At 38.0% G+C, this 23,560-nt stretch overlaps 1 protein-coding gene across 7 annotated transcripts; it reads right to left on the reverse strand.

The window, feature by feature from the left end:
• Positions 1-650: 650 nt before the first annotated feature.
• LOC131237388 (tubby-like F-box protein 8) lies at positions 651-16,532 on the reverse strand. 7 transcript variants are annotated; one of them, XM_058235124.1, is made up of 8 exons: positions 16,101-16,532; positions 15,806-15,844; positions 15,438-15,522; positions 15,197-15,350; positions 14,390-14,847; positions 14,094-14,181; positions 2,484-2,616; positions 651-1,851 (listed from the first exon to the last, which is right to left on the reverse strand). In XM_058235124.1, the coding sequence occupies exons 5-8, from the start codon at positions 14,735-14,737 to the stop codon at positions 1,143-1,145; spliced, it is 1,278 nt and encodes a 425-aa protein (XP_058091107.1). In that variant the 5' UTR covers positions 14,738-14,847; positions 15,197-15,350; positions 15,438-15,522; positions 15,806-15,844; positions 16,101-16,532; the 3' UTR covers positions 651-1,142. The 7 variants fall into 7 exon arrangements, with proteins under 7 accessions (XP_058091107.1, XP_058091106.1, XP_058091103.1 ...); XM_058235123.1 differs by lacking the exon at positions 15,806-15,844; XM_058235120.1 differs by lacking the exon at positions 15,197-15,350.
• Positions 16,533-23,560: the final 7,028 nt, after the last annotated feature.

Below are 23,560 nucleotides of genomic sequence, written 5' to 3' on the forward strand. Positions count from 1 at the left end.
TCGTCAATCCTCTTATGCACAAGAATCAATCAAATCCAATTCCATGTGCACAAGAATCAATCAATGCATTTTGACAAACAACACTTGTGAACGAGAAGAATCAATGCATTTTGACAAACAACACTTGTGCACAAGAAGAATCAATGCACTTTTTGACAAGTAACGTTTTGCTACCATCCATGCTGCTGTCCATGATCCAAGGTGTTTGCCAAACAGGGACCAAAACTACTCATCAGCAACACTTTTGCCCAAATCCAAACAAGTCCTGTTTGTCTGAATGTATCCATCTCCAGTATATAGCCAAAATGTCCTAACAGTATACGAAGTGAAACAATGCTATATGCTTTGAGCTCCACCACATTTTCCCATACACACTGGACCCTGTTTGGCTACAGGGGCTATGAGCACCACCCCGTCTCACAGCCCTACAATCCCCAGGTGCATCGCCCATCTCACAGCCCTACAATCCCCGGGTGCATCGCCCATCTCACAGCCCTACAATCAATGGGTGCGCACAGAATTCCCGCTGTTCATACACGTACCGTTGATCATTACTTTTTGACCCTCATTTCTACCGCGTTAATTGCCCCAGACAAGATTTTCCATCTGTAATTGCTAGCATTACCCACCTGACGAACGAACCAGATCACTTGGCAAAAGGACCATGTGTGTCCATTACCGCTACGGCAACAGGCCACAGTCAAAGTACGGCTTATGTTAATCCCATAAGAGGAAAAGTTGAACAGATGTAAAAAAGAAAGCATCTAAAGTACTATGAAAAATACTACAACAACAAGAAGAAATCCTTCCTCCATGTAGTGTTTTCATCCAAGCCATGCATCAGGTGGGCACCACTGTCTATAAGATGACCTCGCCCAGAAATTAGGGTCGCTAACGAATTAGGCGGGCCAAGAATACAGAAACAATGGGCAGTCTGCAAGACTGCCCTAAATTCACATTCTATGGAGTCACCTGCCTACTGAGAAGACCAGCCTTGGATTTGGACCAGGCTGCCCACCAAATGCATGGATCAGATGCCCCACACATTTACCAGTTTGGCAAATGCTCGGACACTCGTGGGATTAGTAAGACAACAATGATATAATCATCAATCCTAACTATTTCTAACCTTCAATTCTTCTCTATTCACAAGCCAACTTGGTGTCAAAGCTACTCAAGCAGATAGCAAACGCCTGAAATGCTGATAGTGGATACCGATAATCCATAGTAAACATATCCTTCCCGACCTTGCCAAACTGCAGTATGACCTTGTCATGCTCCGGCGGGGCTGGCTGTGAGGGCGTTGGTGCACCTGCAGCTGGTTGCGTGGCGGCAATCAGTTGGAAGTTCTTGACTGAAGCGACTGTCACCCGTCCTCGGAAATTCAGACACCAGCACTGCAACTGCTCGTGCCACCTCGGCGCCTTGTTCCGGAGGACCAAGGGCCTCTCTTTGCCATCCTCGTCATCGTCCCCAGCTCCAACTATGTCAGAGAATCTCGAGCTGCTGAATTCGACAGAATGATCCATGGATTTTGAGAAGGAGATGCTCCCGAATGAGTCCTCAAGGGAGCGGGGGAGGAGATCGGGCTGGCCAGGGACAGTGCCACCGGCATCAAGGGAGGACGCTGGGATGGAGTGCATGGTGCAGTGCATCCGGCGTGGGCCACGAGTGCCCAGCACATTCAGCTCGTATGTTACCTGGGCAATGTTGTAGCTGCCGGTCGGGACTTTGGGAGAGACCTTCTTTGAGTAGAATCTACGGCTTGATCGGCCCAGTTGGGGGACACGTGCCCCAGTGTATGGAGGCTGGGTGTCATAGATAATGAATTTTGTGCCGAGGAAATTCGACCTGTTGAGAGCAGCAGAAGAAATGAACAGCACATAAGATCAGTTAAAACTACTTGTGAAAAATGATTTACATCGGAATCAGAAAGACTTAGTGACGTACATCTTCAATCATCTTTTTATGGTTTAATAAGAAAAAAGAAAAAAGAAAAAAGAAAAAAAGTGCAACTTCACTGAAAGTCCCAGTAGCTTAGAATCTTCTGAAACCAAGGTATTAAAAAACGGTTATGTAACAGAGTTAGGCCCGTTACACAATTGTAATGGTGGGACCTGCTACGTAAAATAGGGCTGTAACACCCCATCTGAAAAAGAGGCCCATAACATGCCAGTAATGGCTGTAACTGTAATGGGCTGATATGAGGCTGTAGTATGCTGAGGGCTGGTAATGGGCCGATATGAGGCTGCAGTGAGCCGACAGGGGCCTGTAACAGGCCAATATGGAGCAGATACTTTTTTCCCTTAATAAAAGCCGACCATTTACAGGGCCGTTAAGGGGGTCGTAATGGTCATGCAACCAGCTATGCTGGTGCCTGCCGTTACCAAATTCCTTGCTTCTGATGATTTTTAATCGAAGCAGGGAGATAATGTAATTGTACAAAGGAATAGAGAAAACTCGTAGAATTGAGATCTTATTACCTTAATTTCCCGATATAGGTGCTGCTTGATCTTGATATGCTGTCAGCATCCATAGAGATCAAGTATTCTGTACAAGTAGTTCTCCGGTTTCTCTTTGCAGACAAGAGAAACTTACCATTCTCAACAAGCAAAGCTACAGAAATGAAGCAATGGATTAGCTAGGACCTCCATATATGCATGTGAGTGTGCCTGTGTGTGACTGCGCCTGTGCGTGGTGTGCAGGTGAGGATTTGGGTGCATGTGTGTGTGTAACCAACAAATAATAATGATCACATGCACATCATTTACAAACACTTGTTTAGATAAATCACATTTCAGTATGAATATGATCAAGGCCAAGAATTAACATGAAGTGACACACAAAGAACTGCCATGAAGTCAGAATATAGAGAAGTTTTAGTCAAAAGAGCAAATAGGCAAACGCCACCTCATTTTTGGATCCTGGCAAGTGGTCAGAATATCTGACTAACTGAGTGGTGCCATAAGGTGGGCCCAACTGTGAAGATGACCACATAAATAAGGTAAGGCAGGACACCTCATCTGGCAGCCCACAAGTGTAAGTTGAATGTGGACCACTGGCAATTTTATTTATAACATTAGGGGTGGCCTACCAGATGACTAGCCTAATTCTATGTACCGGGTCTTATCATCCCTGCATCAGGCCGATACAGGCATATTTTTTAATAATCTTGCTACACCAAGGCAACTCAATACCTCCATTCTTTGCATATGGTGTGCATCACTACAAATACACAGACTTCAACATCAACCATACATCAATGGAAGCCATATTCAAGTTTAATTCCAATTGTACAATGGAAATCAATCGACCTCCGCTTCGAAGTTTGTAAATTTTATCTTTGATTTCTCTTAGAATGCCATTTGAATAAGGATGCCTGGAAAAAGTGATGCAGATCCACAGCTCCACTTCTAGCGTGTAAAAACTCTCTTGTATTCCGTGGTTCTTCTAGGTAGAAGAAAAGTCTCGAAGAGAAAAAAATGTGATCCTCTGGATCTTACAGAGAATTTATAGATATGGGAAGAAGCTTCCACAAAAATAGTACCAGTATTTTAAATAGCTTACACTACATAACGTAGATTTAGCGTTCAATGTTTTAAATATTGACGATATTGGTCGATATCTTGCCAATATATCCCACATGTTCGACCTGGTGAGCATTTTCAATTTCCGATCCCTTTAAAATAAAAAATAAAAAAATTTATGTTAAATCAGTGTCAAATGGTTACAAATCCATTGGTTATTCATGTTTTGCATGAAAAATCATGGAGTTGGGGCTTTGATTTAGATATCCATGTTCTTCATGTTCTCCATTTAAAAAAAAAAAAAAAAAATCTTTCAACCAGCTGTCAATTGAGACTAATTTCAAACTATTTAGGAGTATTTAATGAAATGATCATCACATACACTCTAATTTCAAAATTTAATGTAGGTGGTCCAGATTGGGGAAAATTGGAAAAATTCAAAATTTCAACAATTTCTCCCAAATTGCTTGTGATGTTGCACTCCAAACATGAAATCAAGCATGTATGAGGGCTGATCTACTGATTTTTTAAGCCCTTGTCAATTTTCAGAAAATAAAAATTATTTTTTAATTAAAAATTATTAAAATATTAACTTTTTTTGAAATTTCCTTCAACCAGCTGTCAATTGAGATTAATTTCGAAGTATTTAGGAGTGTTTGATGAAATGATCATCACATACACTCTAAATGTTATGCATTCAATTTGAATATAGTTTCATTAGTTCAGTCAAACGGCGCATAGCTTAGGACCCTATACAAAGCAAACCTATTATGTGCGCTTCTTTTTAGAAGTGTGTATTAAGGTCTTTTTTAACAATCCTTAAAAGTTTCATTGAAAAATTCAACCATTTTCCCAATACTTCCCCATGTTTCCCAAAAAGTGCGAAAAATTACCCGATATAAAAGATATATCCCGTGCAATAACCAATATGTATCTATATCCCAAGGATGCGATACATAATGCTGTACTGATATTTCAAACACTGTTAGGATTAACATTATGCAGCTCATGAAAATAGCTTAAGTCGAGTGTAAGCTTATGCTACATGATAATTTGCATACTCTACATGCTATATAGTTCATGCTACATGCTACGTAGCTCACATTACAAGTAATTTTTCACTACAACATTAAAATCAATTAATGTTTTCAATGATTCGTTACATTTTCTATTTTCAATAATAAAAAAAAATATATATTAATCTTTTGAATGGTTTAGTAAAAAATAATACAAGTAACAATAGTAAATCAGTTCCATTGCTCTTTCTTTACCTTTATACTTAATCATTGCCTATTCCTATTACTTTAGGTTGCATTTGGTTGCACCAAATATCATGAAATTTCATTATTAATCAGTCTATATTTGGTACAAAATATCATGAAATTGGTGCAACCAAGCACAACCTTAACTAAAATCTAGAAGTAGCATGTAGTGTAAGCCACTTAGCACCTCACACTTCAGAGAGGTGAATGCTATGCTACCTGCTATTCGCTATCTAAAACGCTAACTAGTAGCACTCAAATAAAGAATTTTGTGGCTCAAGTTTCCCTTTGCTCATGGAGAAACTCTCTGTGGGATCTATTGAGCAATCCCATCATACCTTCAAGGGCTAGGACTGCCCAACCCTCATCGCTACAAGAGCTACTCCAACTCAGTCCCCACTTGGTTCAACTCATTTTGTATTGGGACAACTTGTGTGATGAGTCAGTGCAAGTTGGAGCCCATTTGCGTTTTTCTCAGAAAAACAAAACAAAACCTACTTGTGATTAAGGGGAATTGAAACTCTCACAATGTGATGCTTGACATGCATCCACTTAAAAATTGAACAGATGAGACACGACATACATTAAAAATTCAACTATTCATGTTTTGAGACACATGGTGGATAGGTCATCACCGTCCAGTTAACGGCCACCAGTCAACCAGTTAGAATATATAATCAACGTGATCTTTGGTTTATGGTCAATCTAATGTCCCACGAACTTGAATGGTTCAATTCAAGTTGCATGTATGCCACATTTATGATTTCTTAATGCCTGCAATCAACTATAAGCCTCCGCTTGAGTATCAAAGTTTTCCTGCACTTAAGGTTAGTGAGGTTTGTAATTCAACGTGTGCACATGACACACATCAATTGGTCCTGCTAACCCCACCTATTTGATGAAGCGAGCGTATAGGTGATGGGATATTTCAGCAGAGCCACAGGGGAAGTGAAGAAGAAAGGAGGGGAAGAGGAAGAAGAGATAAGAAGAACACAGGAGAAAAGAAGATAGGTGTACTTTTTTTTTTTTTTTTGTTCTCTTTCTTTTTTTCCTTTCTCTTTGTGCTCTTTTTTTTCAATGCTACGCTTGTGCCTTTTTTTTTTTGGGTAAGATTTGCATGTGCTTTTTTTCTTTTCTTTTTTTAAATATTTTTCTTTTTTTTTTTTTTTTTTCATTTTTATGAATTTTATTTATTTATCGTGCTAAGACATGTATGCATTTTTTCTTATTTCCCTTACTTTTAAATTTATTTATTTTTTAATTTTCAAGTTTTATGAATTTTACTTGTTTAATTATTTATTTATCAGCTATGTGGCTTGTCCAATTTCAGACAAGTCGTTCTGGTTTTTAGCTAGTTGTATTAGTTTCTAAATAGACGAGCCGCACGCTGAAACTGATATTTAAAACCCTGAACCTTATAACCTATGCCAAATTTTCAAAGGATGGGAAATTCAATTCCCCATCTTGGAAAGAAATTGAACTATAAACCATATTTTTTTTAGTTTCTCAATTTCCAAATATGCATTTGAGTTCGGGGTCTGCGAGTTTTTATAATTTATTATTTTACATACAGAATACTTCAGGACTCAATTTTGATTATGGTGATTTGTCCCACATGTGACCCATAGGTACCTTCTTTTTCCTGGCTACTGAGAGCTTCCTTTCGACTAGTTTGGCCACCACATCCAACAGATGTTTTGTGGGGCTTCCAATACACACAGAATCCAAGATAAGATACAGAGAGCTTGCCAGCCTTGCATTCATTTAGCCCTGCTAGGCCATTAACTTCCTCATTTTCTTTTTTCCTTCTTTCTTTTTTTTTTTTTTCTTTTTTTTTTTCTTTTTTTTGTGGAAAGGATTTTCTCAAGCGTATCCCTAATAGTTCACTTTTTCAGAGATTAACTTATGGGTTGATGCCGCTGAAAAAATCTCAACTCTTTTCTCAAGTAGTCCAACTTTTGGCACTCAGTGTCGCAGAAAAAGGATAGTTTCATCATTGAATTATGTGTGGGCAATGTTGAGATTGGCATTTTCCACAATGAATCTTTAGATCAACCCTTCCATGCCCTTTTCAACATGATGTTTGGGGCTTCTACCACCGCGACGGTAAAGAGGTTGATGGTTTTTTCAAGTTGCTTACCTAAAACCTAATAAGTGTAGAGGGGCACATTAAAGATGTTTAAGTACTCATAATAAAATGGATCATCTGATTCCTTCATATTTTTGAATACTCACTTTCGAGACATTCTATTTCTTAAGCGTTTTTTTTTTTTTTTTTTTTTTTAAATTTTAATTTTTTAATTTAAACTTTGATTGCTTTCACCACTTTAGAACCCAAATCCACTCCCACTATCGTTCCAACTTGACGCACCTAGGGCTAAATAAATAAAAAGAATAAACAAACAAATGGCATCAAAGTAAATTACAATTTGTTTTGTATGGTTGTCATGCCTATATTGGGAGGAAGCGGGACTCTAAGAGATGAATAAGGTAATAAAAATTGACATTCTACAACACAGTAGGCCCAGGGAACTCATCCTAGGCAGAGGACAGACATTAATAAAAAGGCTGACAGCTTCTTCGATGTTGTTTACCTGAAATCTCTTAGTATGGAGGGGGGCTCATAAGACATTATTGCTCGGACATCCAATACTTAAATCAAACTAAAGGTCCTTCATCATTATGACACGAGAGCTTGTTGCAAGACCAAACATCTACTCAGCATATTGAATGTGGAAAATTAAATCCCTAATTCTCTTGCCGAAGAGGGAATTGGAAAGATCTCTTTATATGGGAATTACTCCACATCCAGTTGAACATAGTTTTTTTTCAATTCTTTTCAGGATCTCAATTGATTGAAAAAAAAAAAAACCATCAGTACTCAACAGTCAATACTCATTGAAAAAATGGAGAGCACAACTCCTTAATATTTTTTTACAGACACTATTGATGCATTTATGTTTCCTAAATTTTTAAGAATTTGCTGCTTCACCACTTCAGAACCCAAATCCACTCTCACTATTGCTCCCACTTAACACCATTATGGACTAAGAGGGAAAAAAAAAAACAGAATAAATAATTAAACAGCAGTAGACAATTTGAATAGTTGTGATTCCCACTGGGACTGAGAGCTCTTGAATATTATAGAATTCTTTTCTTTTTTTAGTCAATATGTTTAAACTTCAAAACAGAGAAATGCCAGTCTTTTCCCCCTTTGATCTCTTTTTATGCACGAGTAATCCCATCTAATCCTATTCTCACAATGCACAAGAAGGAGATTATATTCAAGTGAATTCAGCAATGAATGGCGGCAAGAGGCTAGACAAATAAATGATAAGGATATGTGCTGAATTGTCAATGTTAAACACAGATAACTTCAATGTTGACGCTAAAGATGATGATGGCAAGGGCTAAAATTTTCGGCAGTGTTTGACTTGCCATCTTTCATGAGGAAAACTGCAAATATCAAAGACATGCATCATTTCATCTGTAAAATTTTCTATGAATGATGATCAGTCTTCACTTGATCAAGTCATTAATTATTTTGTGAAGTCATTTGGCAATCTAACTGGGTTATAGTGTATAGCAGTAACCATTAACCAACCATACAAATATACCGGGACACATACAGATTGACAATCTTAATGTGCCCTGCGCACACAACATGTGGATGGTGAAATCACCCCTTCAAACTGTAGATTAGTTCCACCCACTTTTTCACGGGCCAACATGTGGGACTCGTATAGATTGGAGGACGCTAACCTTGGAAACAAGGGCCACTCTTTTAATAGCCATTAGTTTTCCAAGCCACAGTCCACAGATTCATGATGGAAGTTACTGCTCTAAAAGGGCAAGGGGAAGACAAAAAGAACGTGGACGGAGGTAGTAACAAACAGTTGATGACCGAGGTATCCAATAACGGCAGCTGCTGGCATAACAGCAGGCGATTAAACCATTACGGACAGTTACAGCACCATTACGATCAAATTTTATTTTATTTTTTTCTTTCTTAAGAAAAATTCTGAAAAAACTATTGGAAATTTTGCAAAAAATAAAAAATAAATTATGAGATGATTCCAAATGTATTATTTTCTGGTTTTGAACATGTTTATGGTGTAATGGGCAATTCTTTGGTAAAAACGTTGTCTCGGGATGCATAATGATTTTATTAAACTCGAGAAGCTCAGACTAAGTTCAAAATTCCTATATTTAATTTTTTTTAAATATCTAATATTAACGATTCAATATAAATACAATGATATGAGCATGAATCTAACGATAAGATAATTATATATTTATCTTTATATAACCATTTTACACCATTTCCATCCAAAATTGAGGAAATTTTAAAAATTAAATTCAGATGAATAGTGTCAACGAGATTTAGGACCACTCGAATGCTCTCAAAACGGCCTGAAATTTATGCAATCTATGGAGCTTATCTCACTAATGGGTAAATAGATGAAAAGCATTGATTTTAGCACATGCATGTGTATATCTAAATACAAGCACTTGAACAATCTACACTCCAAATATTTTAGAATTCCAAAAAAAAAAAAAGAATATTGCTGGAAATTATATAAAATAAACAAAAAAAAAGGACAAATTATACAAACACAGCTAAATCAAATCGATTTGGTAATCTAATGTTGAATCAATACATTTATAGCAAGAAAAAAAAACCTATTTTCCCTAAATTTGGCCATGGATCTTCGCTTCTTCATAAACGACTTAGATCTTGTGTTTTAATCTTCAAGGATTACACGAATCTAGTAGAAATGGGTTAAAAAAGAAAAAAATTCAAAAACTATAGAAATAGCGAAAAAATGAAAACAACCCCCTTTTGGAAGCACATAGATGCATAACCATAATAGAGCCATAACAGCCACTATGGTTTGATTTTTTTGTAATGGGCTGTTATGACTTATTACCACATAGCATGTAACAGCCAGGACCATCCATTATGTAGCCATTTTTTAATACCTTGTTGATGATCGATCATCTAATTGAAATTTAAGCGTCTGGTCCTTAAAAGATAGGAATGTCTGGCACTTAAAAGAGGGGAATGGCGGAAAAGGATTCAATTAACAGACCCAATTAATTGTGATATGGCTTAGATGATGATGATGATGGAGAAAGGTATACAAAAATGATTATGTAACGGAAACAGAACAGGCCATTATGTGATCCAGGGTTGTAATAGCCCGTGTTAGAAATTTCGGAGTTTAACGAGCCTGTAATGATCCATTATGATGCTGCATAACAACCTAGAAGTCCCCTTTTCAAGGATTTTTTTTTCAAATTTCCCCCCATCTTCCCTCCACTTTTTGACAATTTACTTGGAACTAATTTTGGGCCATTTTCAACTAGATTTGTGCGATTTTTTAATATATTTTGCACAGAATCCATTTTCAAGGAATGGAAGATATGGGTACAAATGTTAAGAAAATAAAAATAAAAATAAAAAAATTCATTTTTTCTTTTTCTTGCTGCAAATTTACTGATTTAATACTATATTGCCAATCGACCAAATCTTGCTAGATTTGTGTTCAATTTGAATGTATGTATAATTTTTTCTTTTTCTTTTTTTGTATTTTTGTTGGTTTTTTCATAATTTCCAGCAATTAATAAAAAATATTTTCAAGTGTAGATTACAATTCTTGTCCAGTGCAGTCTATTCTTGTTAGAGTGCCCTGCAGAGACAAACTTACCGGGAAAGAAAGCAAGCTAGTCTGGGCAAGAAGGCGACGTCCCATTTTCGGAAAGATCCTGGCTTTCGTGCTTTGGTGGGTCGTCCGACATCCTTTCGATGACATATGTTGTGTTGAAGGGATATCTATATGATCCGATCAATTGCATAAGTCCCGCGGTAACAATGGAACCGGGGAAAGCATTGGTAATTTTATGTCATCTTTAGGAGGAATAGCAACAGAATTTTTTACTTTTTCCTCAAAATTTTCAAGAGCAATGATGTCAAATGCTTAGGGATATACATTTGTGGGGTGAAACCGACTGATTACATGAATTTCGGCCCATTTTGGAGGGCATTTGAGTGGGTCCAAAATTGGCACAATTCCATTCATTCGAATTTAATTTTAAAATTTTCCTCTAATTTCTCAAGTGAAACGGTGTCAAATGGTTAGAGATATGCATTAGTGGGATAGGTTCCATATATTGCATGAACTTTGGGTTGTTTTGAGGGTATTCAAGTAATCCAAAATCAGCCTGACACTATTCCTCCGAATTTAATTTTTAAATTTTTCTGCAAAGTTTTGAGGAAAATGATCTCAAATGGTTAGGAATATGCATTAGTGGGATGAATCCCACAAATTACATGAATTTCATCCACTTTGGGGGCATCCAATAGTCCCAAATCAGCAAACATCATTCGTCCAAATTTAATTTTTATTTTTATTTTTTTCCTTAAATTTCTTAAGATGAATAATGTCATTTTTTAAGGATAAATGCTTAGGGATAAGCATTAGTGAGATGAATCCCATGGATTGCATGAATTTTGGCCCGTTTTGGGGGTATTAAAGTTGTCCTAAATCGGCCCGATACTCTTCATTCAAATTTAATTTATAATTTTCCTCAAATTTCTTGAGAAATGATGTCAAATGCCTAGGGATATGCATTAGTGGGATGAGTCCCATGAGCTGTACGAATTTTGGCACATTTCAAAGGCATTCGTGTTCCCAAATGAGTCCGAAACTAGTCATCAGAATTTAAGTTTAATTTTTATCTCAAAATTCTTAAGAAAAATGTTGTCAAATGGTTAGGGGTATGCATTAATGGGACGAATCCCATAGATTGCATGAATTTTGGCCCATTTTGGCAGCATTCAAGTGGTCCCAAATAGACCCGACACCATTCATCCGAATTTAATTTTTAATTTTTCCTTAAATATCATGAGGCAAATGGTGTCACAAATGATTAGAGATATGCATTAGTAAGATGGATTCCACGGACTATATAAATTTTGGCCCATTCTGGGAGCATCCAAGTGGTCCCAAATTACTCCAATACTTTTCATCCGAATTTAAATTTCAATTTCTAGTTTGTATTTGTTTAAGATAATGTTGTTTCAACATTATATGTTTATATTTTGGACCCATACAGCTATACTATAGTTTGCGATTAAATGGTTATATAAAGATATACATACATGATTGTCTCAATATTAGATTCACGCTCACATAATCTTTTTTATATTAAATCATTGATATCATATACTTGGAAAATTAAATATGAAAATTTTGCAGTCAGTCTAAGCCTCTCAGGTTAATGATATCATCAAGCAGCCTGATGCAACATTCTTACTAACGATCAGAATGCCCATTACACCATCATAAACATATGTTCAAAATTAGAAGAAGAAAAAAAATACATATTTGGAATCCCCTCATTTTATTTGAAAATTTCTAATATTTTCACATTTTTTTGTTTAAAAAAAAAAAAAAAAACCATTACAGCCCGTAACTAATGCTTCAACGGCTGGTTGTTATGCTGGCCGTTACCATTATTGAATACCTTGTGACAGAGTTTTCCAAGCCACAATGGGATGCTAATGGTCATCTAATCAAAATAGTTCCTTTTTTTTTTTTTTTTTTCAATGATGATATATTATAAAAAGGCCGAAACCAAAGCATACAAATATACAAAAATACCCAAATACAACAACCCCCAACAAAAGGTCCCCTGAAATAACTAGAGGATAAGATTGAGAAACCTATGCTTCCACCCAATCCTTCATATTAAGAATTGCCCTATTGAAAATTTACACCAAATCAAAATAGTTCCCTTAAGTCATATGTTATCCAATTGAACTATTCCTTGCACTCATATTGATTGGAGATGCTAACCTTGGAAACAACAACCACTCATTTAATAACTATAAGTTTTCCAAGCAACGGATGGGATGATTATGTGGTTACGGTCATCTAATCAAAATGATCCCGTGGAGTCATATGCCATCCAAAGCAAACTCAATCAAATTAACTTTCGTATTGATCGTAGGACCTTTAACCGAAATCTTCCGTTTTTGTTTGACATTGGTCGGATGGTAGAGTTCCTCTAATGTGTGAATTTGTCATCATAGACCATGAAAAGTGGGCAAATCTAATTGACAATCCATATCAATGATATGACCATCCATGCATCTTAAAGCATCGAGCACAGCAGCGCCCATGTGCCAAGTTGGTCGAGAAAAACAAAGCCAAAGATATCTATTAGTTTCCATAGATTTTAGATAATTTTTTATTACTTTCCTACGCATTAATTCTTTTTTCACAGAAAACCATGTCAAATCGCATCACTTGCCTGAAGCAGCCAGTTGAATCTATTTTTAGGGGTGTGGAGTCAGAACATTGGGCGCCCAATACTAAGTTTTGTGTCCTTGATAATATGGGATGGTCTTTTGTCAGTTTCTTTTCTTGTCTTGTCTTTTTTTTTTTCAATAGGTAAGAATGAAGTTCCAAATCCTAGACATCAATGATACAGATTTTATAGTGAGTTGGATGAGATCAGAATGAAGACAACACGGCATCCAATCATAACGGGGATAGCATATATAGTTCCATTGGCATTCAGATGGTAAGAGATAAAAAAGAGATATCTTGGTATCACAACCAGTGTGGCATGCAAGGAACAAGAATATTAATACATCATTGCGAACTGGGGGTGTTCTTCTTTGGCACATTTAACAAATATGTTGTTGATTTGATGTATTCGTTGCTATGCAAACCTAAAAGCATTTTCTAGCTCGTGCAGTTTATACCATCAACTCCATTGGTCGAACAGATGACCTAGACATAAAAGACTACTAAATGAATTAGTTTCAGAGATGTCTGACAAAAGTACAGAACCCTGAGAAGGAGAAGATGGAGTTTCTCTTATTTGAGGATAGGAATGCACTGACTCAGTTCTAGGATGTTCTACAATCACTATGCCAATTTAAAATTTAGAATATTTCCGTAGTATATTCTTCACACAACTAGAAAATGCCAATTGTTTGAAAAGTTTTTTCCTCATAAAGGAAGACAAATCCTATTATTACATTAACCTATGAGAAGGAGAAAAAAAAAAGAAAGACCAGATACAACAGAACTTACCATAAAAGTTGCATGCAACCATATGCAACATTACTGAAGAAACTCAACATGGAAGGTTGAACAACAGGTGATGTTGATAAGAAACATTCAAGCAGTTGTACTTAAGCATGTTGAAAACCACCACCAAGGAATTCAAGAACTTGTAGCAATAACATTGTAATTTGCAACAAAGCTTGTAAGGTAAGGAAGTTTACCTGGGCTAAGACATAAGAATAGCCGATAGGTCAGATTTGCTTTATCCCTCTTGATAAAGCATTGAATAGTACCATCCCGGGGCCCTGGCTATAAATGTTGGAAACAAGAGATCATCAATAATCCACTTGATCTCATATAACATTTTATTCATCAAAAGAAAAGGATAATACTCATATAACCTTCTTTTTTATTGGGGGGGGGGGGGGGGGGGGGGAGGGAATGGTCATATAACATTTCTTTCTTTAATGAAAAAGGGACAAACAGATGCAAACAGCAAATACCACAACAAGATCACCTGCTTCAGGGAGACAGGAAAAGTAAGCTTCCCGCAGAACTCCGGGCCTCTCACGATTTCCTTGCACATTTCCCTCCACGACCTGCAAACAGCAGCGCAGGCGACAACATGCTTGCGAGCAGGCCAGTTACTTTCATTCGCCTCCAGCCTCTTAATCACATCACGGAGTAATTCTGGTGGAAGGTTCGCCCAACAACTCTGTTGGATGAGCAGAGGCTGGTCATGCAACTCATACACCGCTCCCTGTGACTTCCCTCTGCTATGTCCCGACAACCTCACTTCAAAGCCCCGCCTCGACAAGCTCCCGAATCCATCTCTCACATCACGAACAATGCTACGGAACGACATCAAACCCACTAAAAAAACGAACAGGTCACGGATCACACCACACTAGTTATCCCTCAAACAACTACCAGAGTTCCACCGATGCTTTAATCATTCACGTTGACACAGGTAAGCTGCACAGAAAGCAAAATTCAAAGAAAAATTTCTTACGAGCCCCTCCAAGAAATCTAAAAACGAAGATGGAAGTTTTCCTTTTTATCTATACAAAGATCAGAATACTACAAGCACTAATCGAGGTTGTGAGTAAATCCAGACCCAAATTGTAGGCCCCATTACAGATGGGGCATAGCCAAAAAAAACACATTGATCAGACGATCTTAACCATCTGACCTCCATGTTGAAGATGGTGACCAGTTCCTTTAAGACTCCATACATGGACCAACAAATCAAACCAATCAGATTATCTAACCGTTTATTTTTCAAAGTCCATTTGACTTCGATAAATTGAACAGTTCGGATCACCTGATCAACATGGTTTTAAGGTTCTGCTATGTCCGCAAGCGAGCCCACGATTGGAACGGTCTGGATTGGCATACATGTATGCCACACATGTACAGCAGATGGTCCCCAATGCCAATAAACGGTGGAAAACGCATGCCATAGTCAGTCAGCCCCACTGCACACAGGAAGTTCTTCAACAGGCAGAAAACTGGATAGCAAAGCTTGGAAGTTTTTGACAGCAATATAGCCAAAGTCCCCATACCTGGCTTTGAATTCAACGGTCAGGATTCGTTAATGATTATTCGCATCAAACCTTCAGACACCCATAAAGAAAATAACCAGAAATGCTGCAAAATGAGAATATTTATATATAAGCAAAGGAAGAAATGAAAAGAAAGAAAGAAAGGAAAAAAAAAAAGCATGATAAAAACTAGGATAACATCTAACGTGCGCCGGATGGACAGGATGCCAGACCAAGACAACATGAATCTCCAAAACCGGATTAGAGTCGTCAGTTCAGATATGCCCTTCTGACCCGTTAATGTCGGCACGCTGTCAGCCAAGGCCGTCAGGTGGCATAAAACTCAGCTAGAAATGCTAACGGGCGCTGAAGCGGGTAAATCGGCTAACCTGCGCACCAACCGCACCGAATCGAAAGTCTCCAGAGATCTGGTGCAAGGAGAGACAGTGCAACGGTCTCCTCAGATGAGTTCCCGACGCGAGATTTTCAACAAATCGAGATCTCGACACGAAATAACAGTTTTTTGCTAAAATCTCCGCAGAAATAGAGAAGAAGAAAGGGAAAACTCAAAAAGAAATCCGAGATCTAGCAAATCCGAGATTTTAAAAAAAGAAAAAAGAAAAAAGATAAGATTTTGAGAAAATCCAAAAATAGCACAGAGAGGAAGAGAAATTACAGATCTACCTTTGAATTCCTCGATCTGGAACTTCAAGAGCAGAAATAGCTAGCCTTCCGATTCGATCCTTCTCTTCAAGAACCAGTTTTCTTCTTCCTTTTCTCCCAAGAAGTCCGGATTCCAAACTCCAATTGAATACGCTTCAGAAACCCCCAAAAAGCTCCCTCACTGGCCTTTTCCGTTCCGTAACTTGACGGACACTAACAGCTCATCGAAATGAATCACGCCGTTGGATTTTAACGGCTCCCTATTTGACTTTGACGACGGAAAGGCCGATGCGTGTGCACGAAGCTTCCGTGAAAACGAAACGGCGGTTTTTTTATATAGAAAAATAACGCAAGCTTTTTCCGTGTCGTAGGAATTTTCGGGTCTTGACGCTACTGGCCGGGTTTTTGACGGGAAGGTGTCGAGCGAGGATTGTTTTTTGACGCGTCGGGAGTGCGCGCTGGTGAGGCGTTGAAGCAGCGAGGATAAAGACAGGCTCTTATCGACCTCGGCGATTTAATATCGGTTGGGAGAGATGATTCCATACATCGGATGTATGTGAACTATCCTATACATCTGTTATTTTACTGCTGAATCGCCATATATTTAGAATATCATATCCGTTGGAAAGATCAACAACACAAATATGACAATATATAAGGAAAATCAGATCGATCGGCACCTTCGAAATCATAGGGCATTACTTAATGGTATGAATCATTGTGTTGGTGGGGCCTATTGAAAGAATGGATTAGCTTGATTTTTATACGAGACAATCATGATTGTGTGTTTTTTCCCTTTTTCACGGATTAGATATTTTACAAATACGACATCTTGGCAGGAAATAAATGGTTGTACGTGAACTTCCACGTACAACTGTTGTGTAATTATTTCTCTAGTGGACGCGGATTGCTTACTGAGTTGTGGGGCCCACGGTGATGTATAGCTCGCTGAATAAATAATATGGGCCCACTGTCATGTATACGTCTTATCCACGCTCTCCATCAGTTTTTCCAGCTCATTTTAGGGCATTAGACCAAACTTGAAACATGTCCCAAGCTCAAGTGGACCACATCATGGGAAACAGTAGGGATATGATCTCCACCGTTAAAATTTCCTAGGGGCCACAGTGACCTTTATTTCCCATCCAATTTGTTCATAAGATTACACAGACATGGATGAATGGAAAAAACAAATATCAGTATCATCTAAAACTTCTGTGGCCCCCAAAATGTTCTCAACGGTAGGAATTCAAATCCCACTGTTTCCTATGGTGTGGTTCACTTGAGTTATGTATGTTCTTATATTTTGGGGATGTGATCTAAAATGAGTTGAAAAAACGGATGGACGGTGTGGATAAGACACAAACACCATTATAAGCCCCACAGAGCTTACGCAGTTAGTAAAGATGCAAACCGCGTCCTTTTCTTCCCAGTTGGAGAGCCTGAGTGAGTGCAAGACCCACTTCAGGAGCTAAGGCCCACCACCGAGGATAGGCCACTTACGGTTCACTTTCTCTGTAAGAAAATCCTAACCATAAACGAATCTGATATTGAATGTAGACCGTTCAACATTCTTTTAAATTTCCTGCCAAAAAATTGAATGGTTAAACTTTTATCACAGCTCTGCTGGCTATACTTTTATCACGGCTCTTTTCTTTATACATCAACCTACCTTATGAACGGCTCAGATCATCTATTAGCATGAAGCAGCTGTCGGTCTGGTCATTTACTTTTGTATTTCCTGGACCACAAGAACGAGTCTCCTTTTTTTTTTTTTTTTAATAATTATTAATTAATTAATGAGAAATGCTCTAATGATCTGAGAGCATTATAAGTTGTAGTGCTCCTAGTTGCACCGATTCACTTGTACACTTCAATCGATTAATCTGAACCGTCTATTAAATCCAGAACTCACCTAATAATCTACAATACAGAAATTTCCGGTAGCCATCCTTTTTCTAACCCAGACATGGGATGGTTGCTGTTGCCTAACACAAAGCAATTCTTTATAATAGTGAGAAATCCGTGATGAGTCCCAAGAAATAAATGGATCAGAATATTTTTTGGACTTTTTATATAAACTATCTTAACCGTACATATTGAAGGATATTTATCAAATGGTTGATATTCGTCTGATTCCTGTTATTTTCTTAGAATAACCCATAATATGTGTTTTGGACCTAATGAACGGTCTAGATCAATGGATTGGACTATCTAAATGTTCCAATGAGATTAGGAGCACCATAACTTATAGAGGTCTGAGTGCAATAGAGCATTTCTCTTTATTAATTCATCTCATGGTCTGATCTGAGTCACACGATGCCTGAGGTCAGGTGCTAAAAATAATGACTCGGGCACGCCTTCATCATGAAAGCTTCTTGGGCGCTTGGTTTTGCCTCCGTCGCGGAATCCCAATCCAGCGTGTATTGTCACCTACTGATGCCAGCATGTGACGTAGTCAGATCATTTCAACCGTCCATTTCTTTATTAGGAATATAAATAAGAAATTAGTCAATAATTTTAATTAATTGAGATTCTTATCGTTTGATTTCTATAGTTGATTGCGAACCATTGATAGCATTCATTTCAATCGTCTAAATTCATCTGCAGATGGAGATTATCATAATCATGATTTTGAAATAACTTATATTGCTATAAATTTATACGTTCCACATCATGGACGGTTCAGATCATTAGAATAATTAGCATGTGGACAGTAGTGGGCGGCGACACACGCTGGATCATAAGTTCCCGCAGAGACAAAACAGTGAATGAAAAATACACCTGAAATGGCGAAATTTACGGAAGTGACCCGTGACAAATCTCCTTCTCGGCAATTTCTTGGTCCGGGAACTTCTCGGGATATTTTCAGATTGGTTTTTCTCATGATATTATGTGAAAATCTCTCTAAAAATTAAACATTTAACAATATTTTTATTAATTACTAAACATAAAATGTGTGAACCGAAATATTTTAACTTCTAAATAGTTTTTTCATTTAAACTGTGATCGATTTGCAAAAATAAAACGCTCGAGAGATTTTAAATATCCAGGATATTAGCGTATCACGGTAATATTGTTCAATCAAAATATCATGATAATTTCAAAATCTCGGCTACGTTTGTCAAAATGGACCGCCCTTTACATGAGCAAAGCCTCCACTCGGCACGCGGATCAGGTGGTGTTGACCCCCACTGTAGTGATGTGATGTACCGAGCAGTGTGGAGCCCATCTTGATATATTTTTCCTATATCCACACCGTCCATCCGTTTTTATAGATCATTTTTGGAAATGAAACAAAAAATGAAAATATCCGAACCTCAAGTGGACCACACCGCAGGAAACAGTGTTGACTGAACGGTCACCATTAAAATCTTCTTGGAGACACAAAAGTTTGGATCAAGCTGATATTTGTTTTTCCCTTCATCCAAGACCTTGTGAACTTATCAACGGATTGGATGGAAAATAAACATTATGATGGGTCATAAGAAGTTTTCAACAATGGGTGTCATTATTCCCACTGTTTCCTGTGGTGTGGTGCACTTGAGCCTCATATCTACTTCATTTTTAATTTTCCACCTCAAATGGCCTGAAAAAACGGATGGACGGCGTGGATATAGAATACATACATCATGATGGGCTCCACAGCTCCTATTACAACACAACGCTACCGGTGGGGGTGAGATTGGTGTTGGCAACGTCACCTAATACACGTCCCTTCGCTTGGGCTTCCTGCTAGACGAAGCTTCACCATTAAGAGAACTAGTAGGCTAGGCTAGCTGTTCCTAGATCGCCATTTACATCCCATAACAAAAATCGGTGGGCCCAATCACAGGCCTGCTCGCAGCTAACTCAAAAGTCTTCAACATCAACCCATCTTGTTTAGTGTTTATAATGATTTTAAGACGTAGATGAGTGACTCATACAACTAAATTCCGACTCAGTAGGACCTACTCCGATTCTATACCATAAGTCATCCACAACTCGAATGAGTTGGGCCGATTCGACCGCAACTAGGGTGAGTCCTGACTCAACTCAGCACTGACCAAGTTGGTCTAAGTCACCGAGTCTTTGAACCATGGTCTTTGTACATTTTCAAGCTTAGAGGCCTGGCTCAGTAGACATCACACCTCAAAAGTCACACCAAGGACCACCCACCTTTATTTGTGGCTCCGATCTATCCTAGGTGAACTGGGTGTGGTGAGCCATGGATAGGCTGGCTCACCTATGGGCTTTTAGACTCGGCCTAAGTCTATGCAAGGTGACTGGTCGATGAATTTTTGGTTGGCTGCGACATGGCCTAAAAAATTATGCTGATTGGACGTTTAAAATAATAATATCGGTGCAAAATTGTTTTGAAGTAATGGCCTAAGAAAGAAACCCTATGGGTCAAATGGCTAGAAGTATAGGTTTTTCTAACGTCCAGCGTATGAGCGAACCATGCGTTCGGGAAAAAGCTCTCCCTACAACTTTGCTTGTGAGGTTTACCATGGTCTGTATATGTCGACTGATCGAAAGGTCATCCCACTGAGAAAGTGGGATGCCTCAAACATAAAGTTGATCCAACCATCACATATGCCACCGTATGATTGGGATGTCTTTAGGTGAATGTTCATTGTCTTCTATGGTATGGCCCACTTATTTATTGTAAATATGTGATTTTTGGGGTATTTCATTATTGTGGTAGGTGTACTTTGATTTTTGGGGTATTTCATTATTGTGGTAGGTATACTTTATGAATGGCTTGGATGGCATACATACAACCATAAGATTTTAATAGGTACATGACGTTTTCCACTCAGGCCATGAGATGTACGGTTTGGATCAGCCACTTGGGTTTTATGTGGGGCCCACTGAATTGGAATGTGTGCGGCTCTAAGGTGTGTCAAGAGTCACATTACATCTTATTGTTTAAGACACAAATGGCAGGGGCTCTTCTCTGTTGGCAAGGGAGGCGTGGAATTGACAACTGGTGGAGAGTCTGCCATGGGTAGGACTTCTCCACCGCCCATTCGGTCACCTCTCCTTTCGCTTGCGTTGATAAGAACGTAAGCCCCATCAATCGTCTTGTGGAGAGGAGTGGAAGACCCGAGTATCAACGCTGTTGGGGGCGTGCGTAAACAACCTCATAAACAAAATCACACTACAATGCATAAATGCAAACAAAGCAACCATTGAGGACACACAATTTTATATGAAAAAATCGTTGCAGGGAAAAACCACAACACAAGGTGACAATTAATTTATTATTAAAATGAATTACAAGAGCTAAAATCAACTTTCGGATACGAAAACCCAAAATCCCTCTTCAAAACCCTATCTTCTACCTCCCTCTCACATCCACAATGATCACTGTACGTGACTTACCCTAATTCCCACAATTACAAGCCCTTATATAGAGTTACAATCGATTTAGGAAACAAAATATGCGCTTGCTCAAAATAATTGCGCAAAACCACCATCGATTAAACCTTCAATTGATTGAGTGGCATCAATGGCCCGCCAATAGGATCAAAGAACGTTAAAAAACTATCCAGCAAGTAAATTGGGATTTCAGGGATTTTCTAAATAGGATCGAGCCAAGGTTTGATTCAATCAAAGACCCCTATTTCAGTAGAGATTAAAGGCACCGGTTTTCAAAAATCTCCACTATGACTTTAATTTCCATGCTCCACTGCTCCAAGCTGCTTTCTCCATCTCTAATCGTCTTCATCATAGCTTCATCATTACTTCTTATGTATACTCCATCTTCATTATGTCTTTGCCAAACATAGAGAAGTCAAGCAAAATCTGAACTTATCTACATGAACAACCTTTGTAAGCATGTCGGTCGGATTCACGCTTGTGTGAATCTTCTTAAAAGTAACACCATCTTCATCAAGTACTTATCAGATAAAATGATGACGAACATTAATATATTTAGTACGAGAATGTATACCGACTTCTTTATTAAATTGGTTGCACTCTCGATGTCACGATTTATAAGCACGGCTTCTTGCTAAAGCCCCAACTCATTCATTATACCCATCAATTAAAATACTCCCTTGAATGCTTATGTCATCACCATATACTCAGCATCGGTTATGGAAAGAGAAACCATAGACTGAAGCTTTTACGTCTAACTAATCGCTCTATCCACTAATACAAATGAGTAACCGAAAGTAGACATTATATTATCTACGTTTCCAGCATAAATAGCTTTCACCTAGCCTACTAATTTCTCCTCATACTTACTAAACATCAAGACGTAATTAGTCATACGTCGTATGTAATGAAGTAGATATTTCACTATCTCCCAGTATTGCTTGCCGGGGTTAAATATGTATCTACTCACAGCACCCACCGCATGTGAAATATCAGGTCTAGTATAAACCATAGCATACATTCGATTACCAATTGTGCTCGAGTACAACACGCGAGACATGTGCTTTTTTTCTTCATCTATAGTAGGACATTATTATGAAGAAAGCCGAAGGTGAGTAAAGTTGGAAGTGCTGATCAGTTTGCTTGTCTATCCTTAACTTAAGTAGGACCTTCTTGAGATATTCTGCTTGAGACAACCATAGCTTGCTCCTTTCCATGTTAATATGTATATTAACATCAAAAATCTTCTTTGCATCCCCAGATCTTTCATCTCGAATGTCCTTGATAACCGAGCCTTCAATATGTTGATCTCAAACATGTTATGTCTGGCAATAAACATATCATTAATATACAATACCAGGATAATGAATTCATCATCACTCGGTGTTCTAAGGTAGACACAATGATTGAATTCACTTCTAATAAATCATTGGCTCAACATGAAATAATCAAACTTTTTGTACAACTGCCTACGTGACTATTTTAAGACATACAATGACCTCTTTAACGTATAAACTTTATTATCTGCTCCCTATACCTTGAACCATTATAGTTACTTCATATAGAGCTGCTCTTCCAATTCCCCGTGAAGGAAAATAATTTTTACATCTAATTGCTCCAATGCAAGATTGTATTGGGCAACCAGCACCAACATAAATATGATAGATACCTACTTGACCATAGGTGCAAAAATCTTACTGAAGTCAATACATTTTTTCTATGTGTAACCCTTTATTACCAATCTAGCATTGTACCTATCATGTTTCTTCTAATAGATTTACTTGCAACTAATCGCTTTACACCCAACAGGAAGCTCTACCAACTCTCATGTCTTATTCTTGTATAAAGAATTCATCTCATCCTGCATCGCTGCAATCCACTTTTCTGTATATACATCATCAAGAGCCTCCTGAAAAGTAGATGGGTCCCCCTGATTCGTAATGAGGGCGAATGAAACGTTTGAATCATCTCTATATCTTGCTGCTAACATGCAATCCCTCAATAAATTTCTCTTGAGAGGTGGCTGCTTCACATATTCTTATACCTCTTCTTGCGGCTGGACTTCTACCTATGTTTCACCCTTGTTAATTTCAATATCAATCATTGCTGACCTTTTC

The sequence above is a fragment of the Magnolia sinica genome, chromosome 2, assembly GCF_029962835.1.
Source record: "Magnolia sinica isolate HGM2019 chromosome 2, MsV1, whole genome shotgun sequence".
Lineage (NCBI taxonomy): Eukaryota > Viridiplantae > Streptophyta > Magnoliopsida > Magnoliales > Magnoliaceae > Magnolia > Magnolia sinica.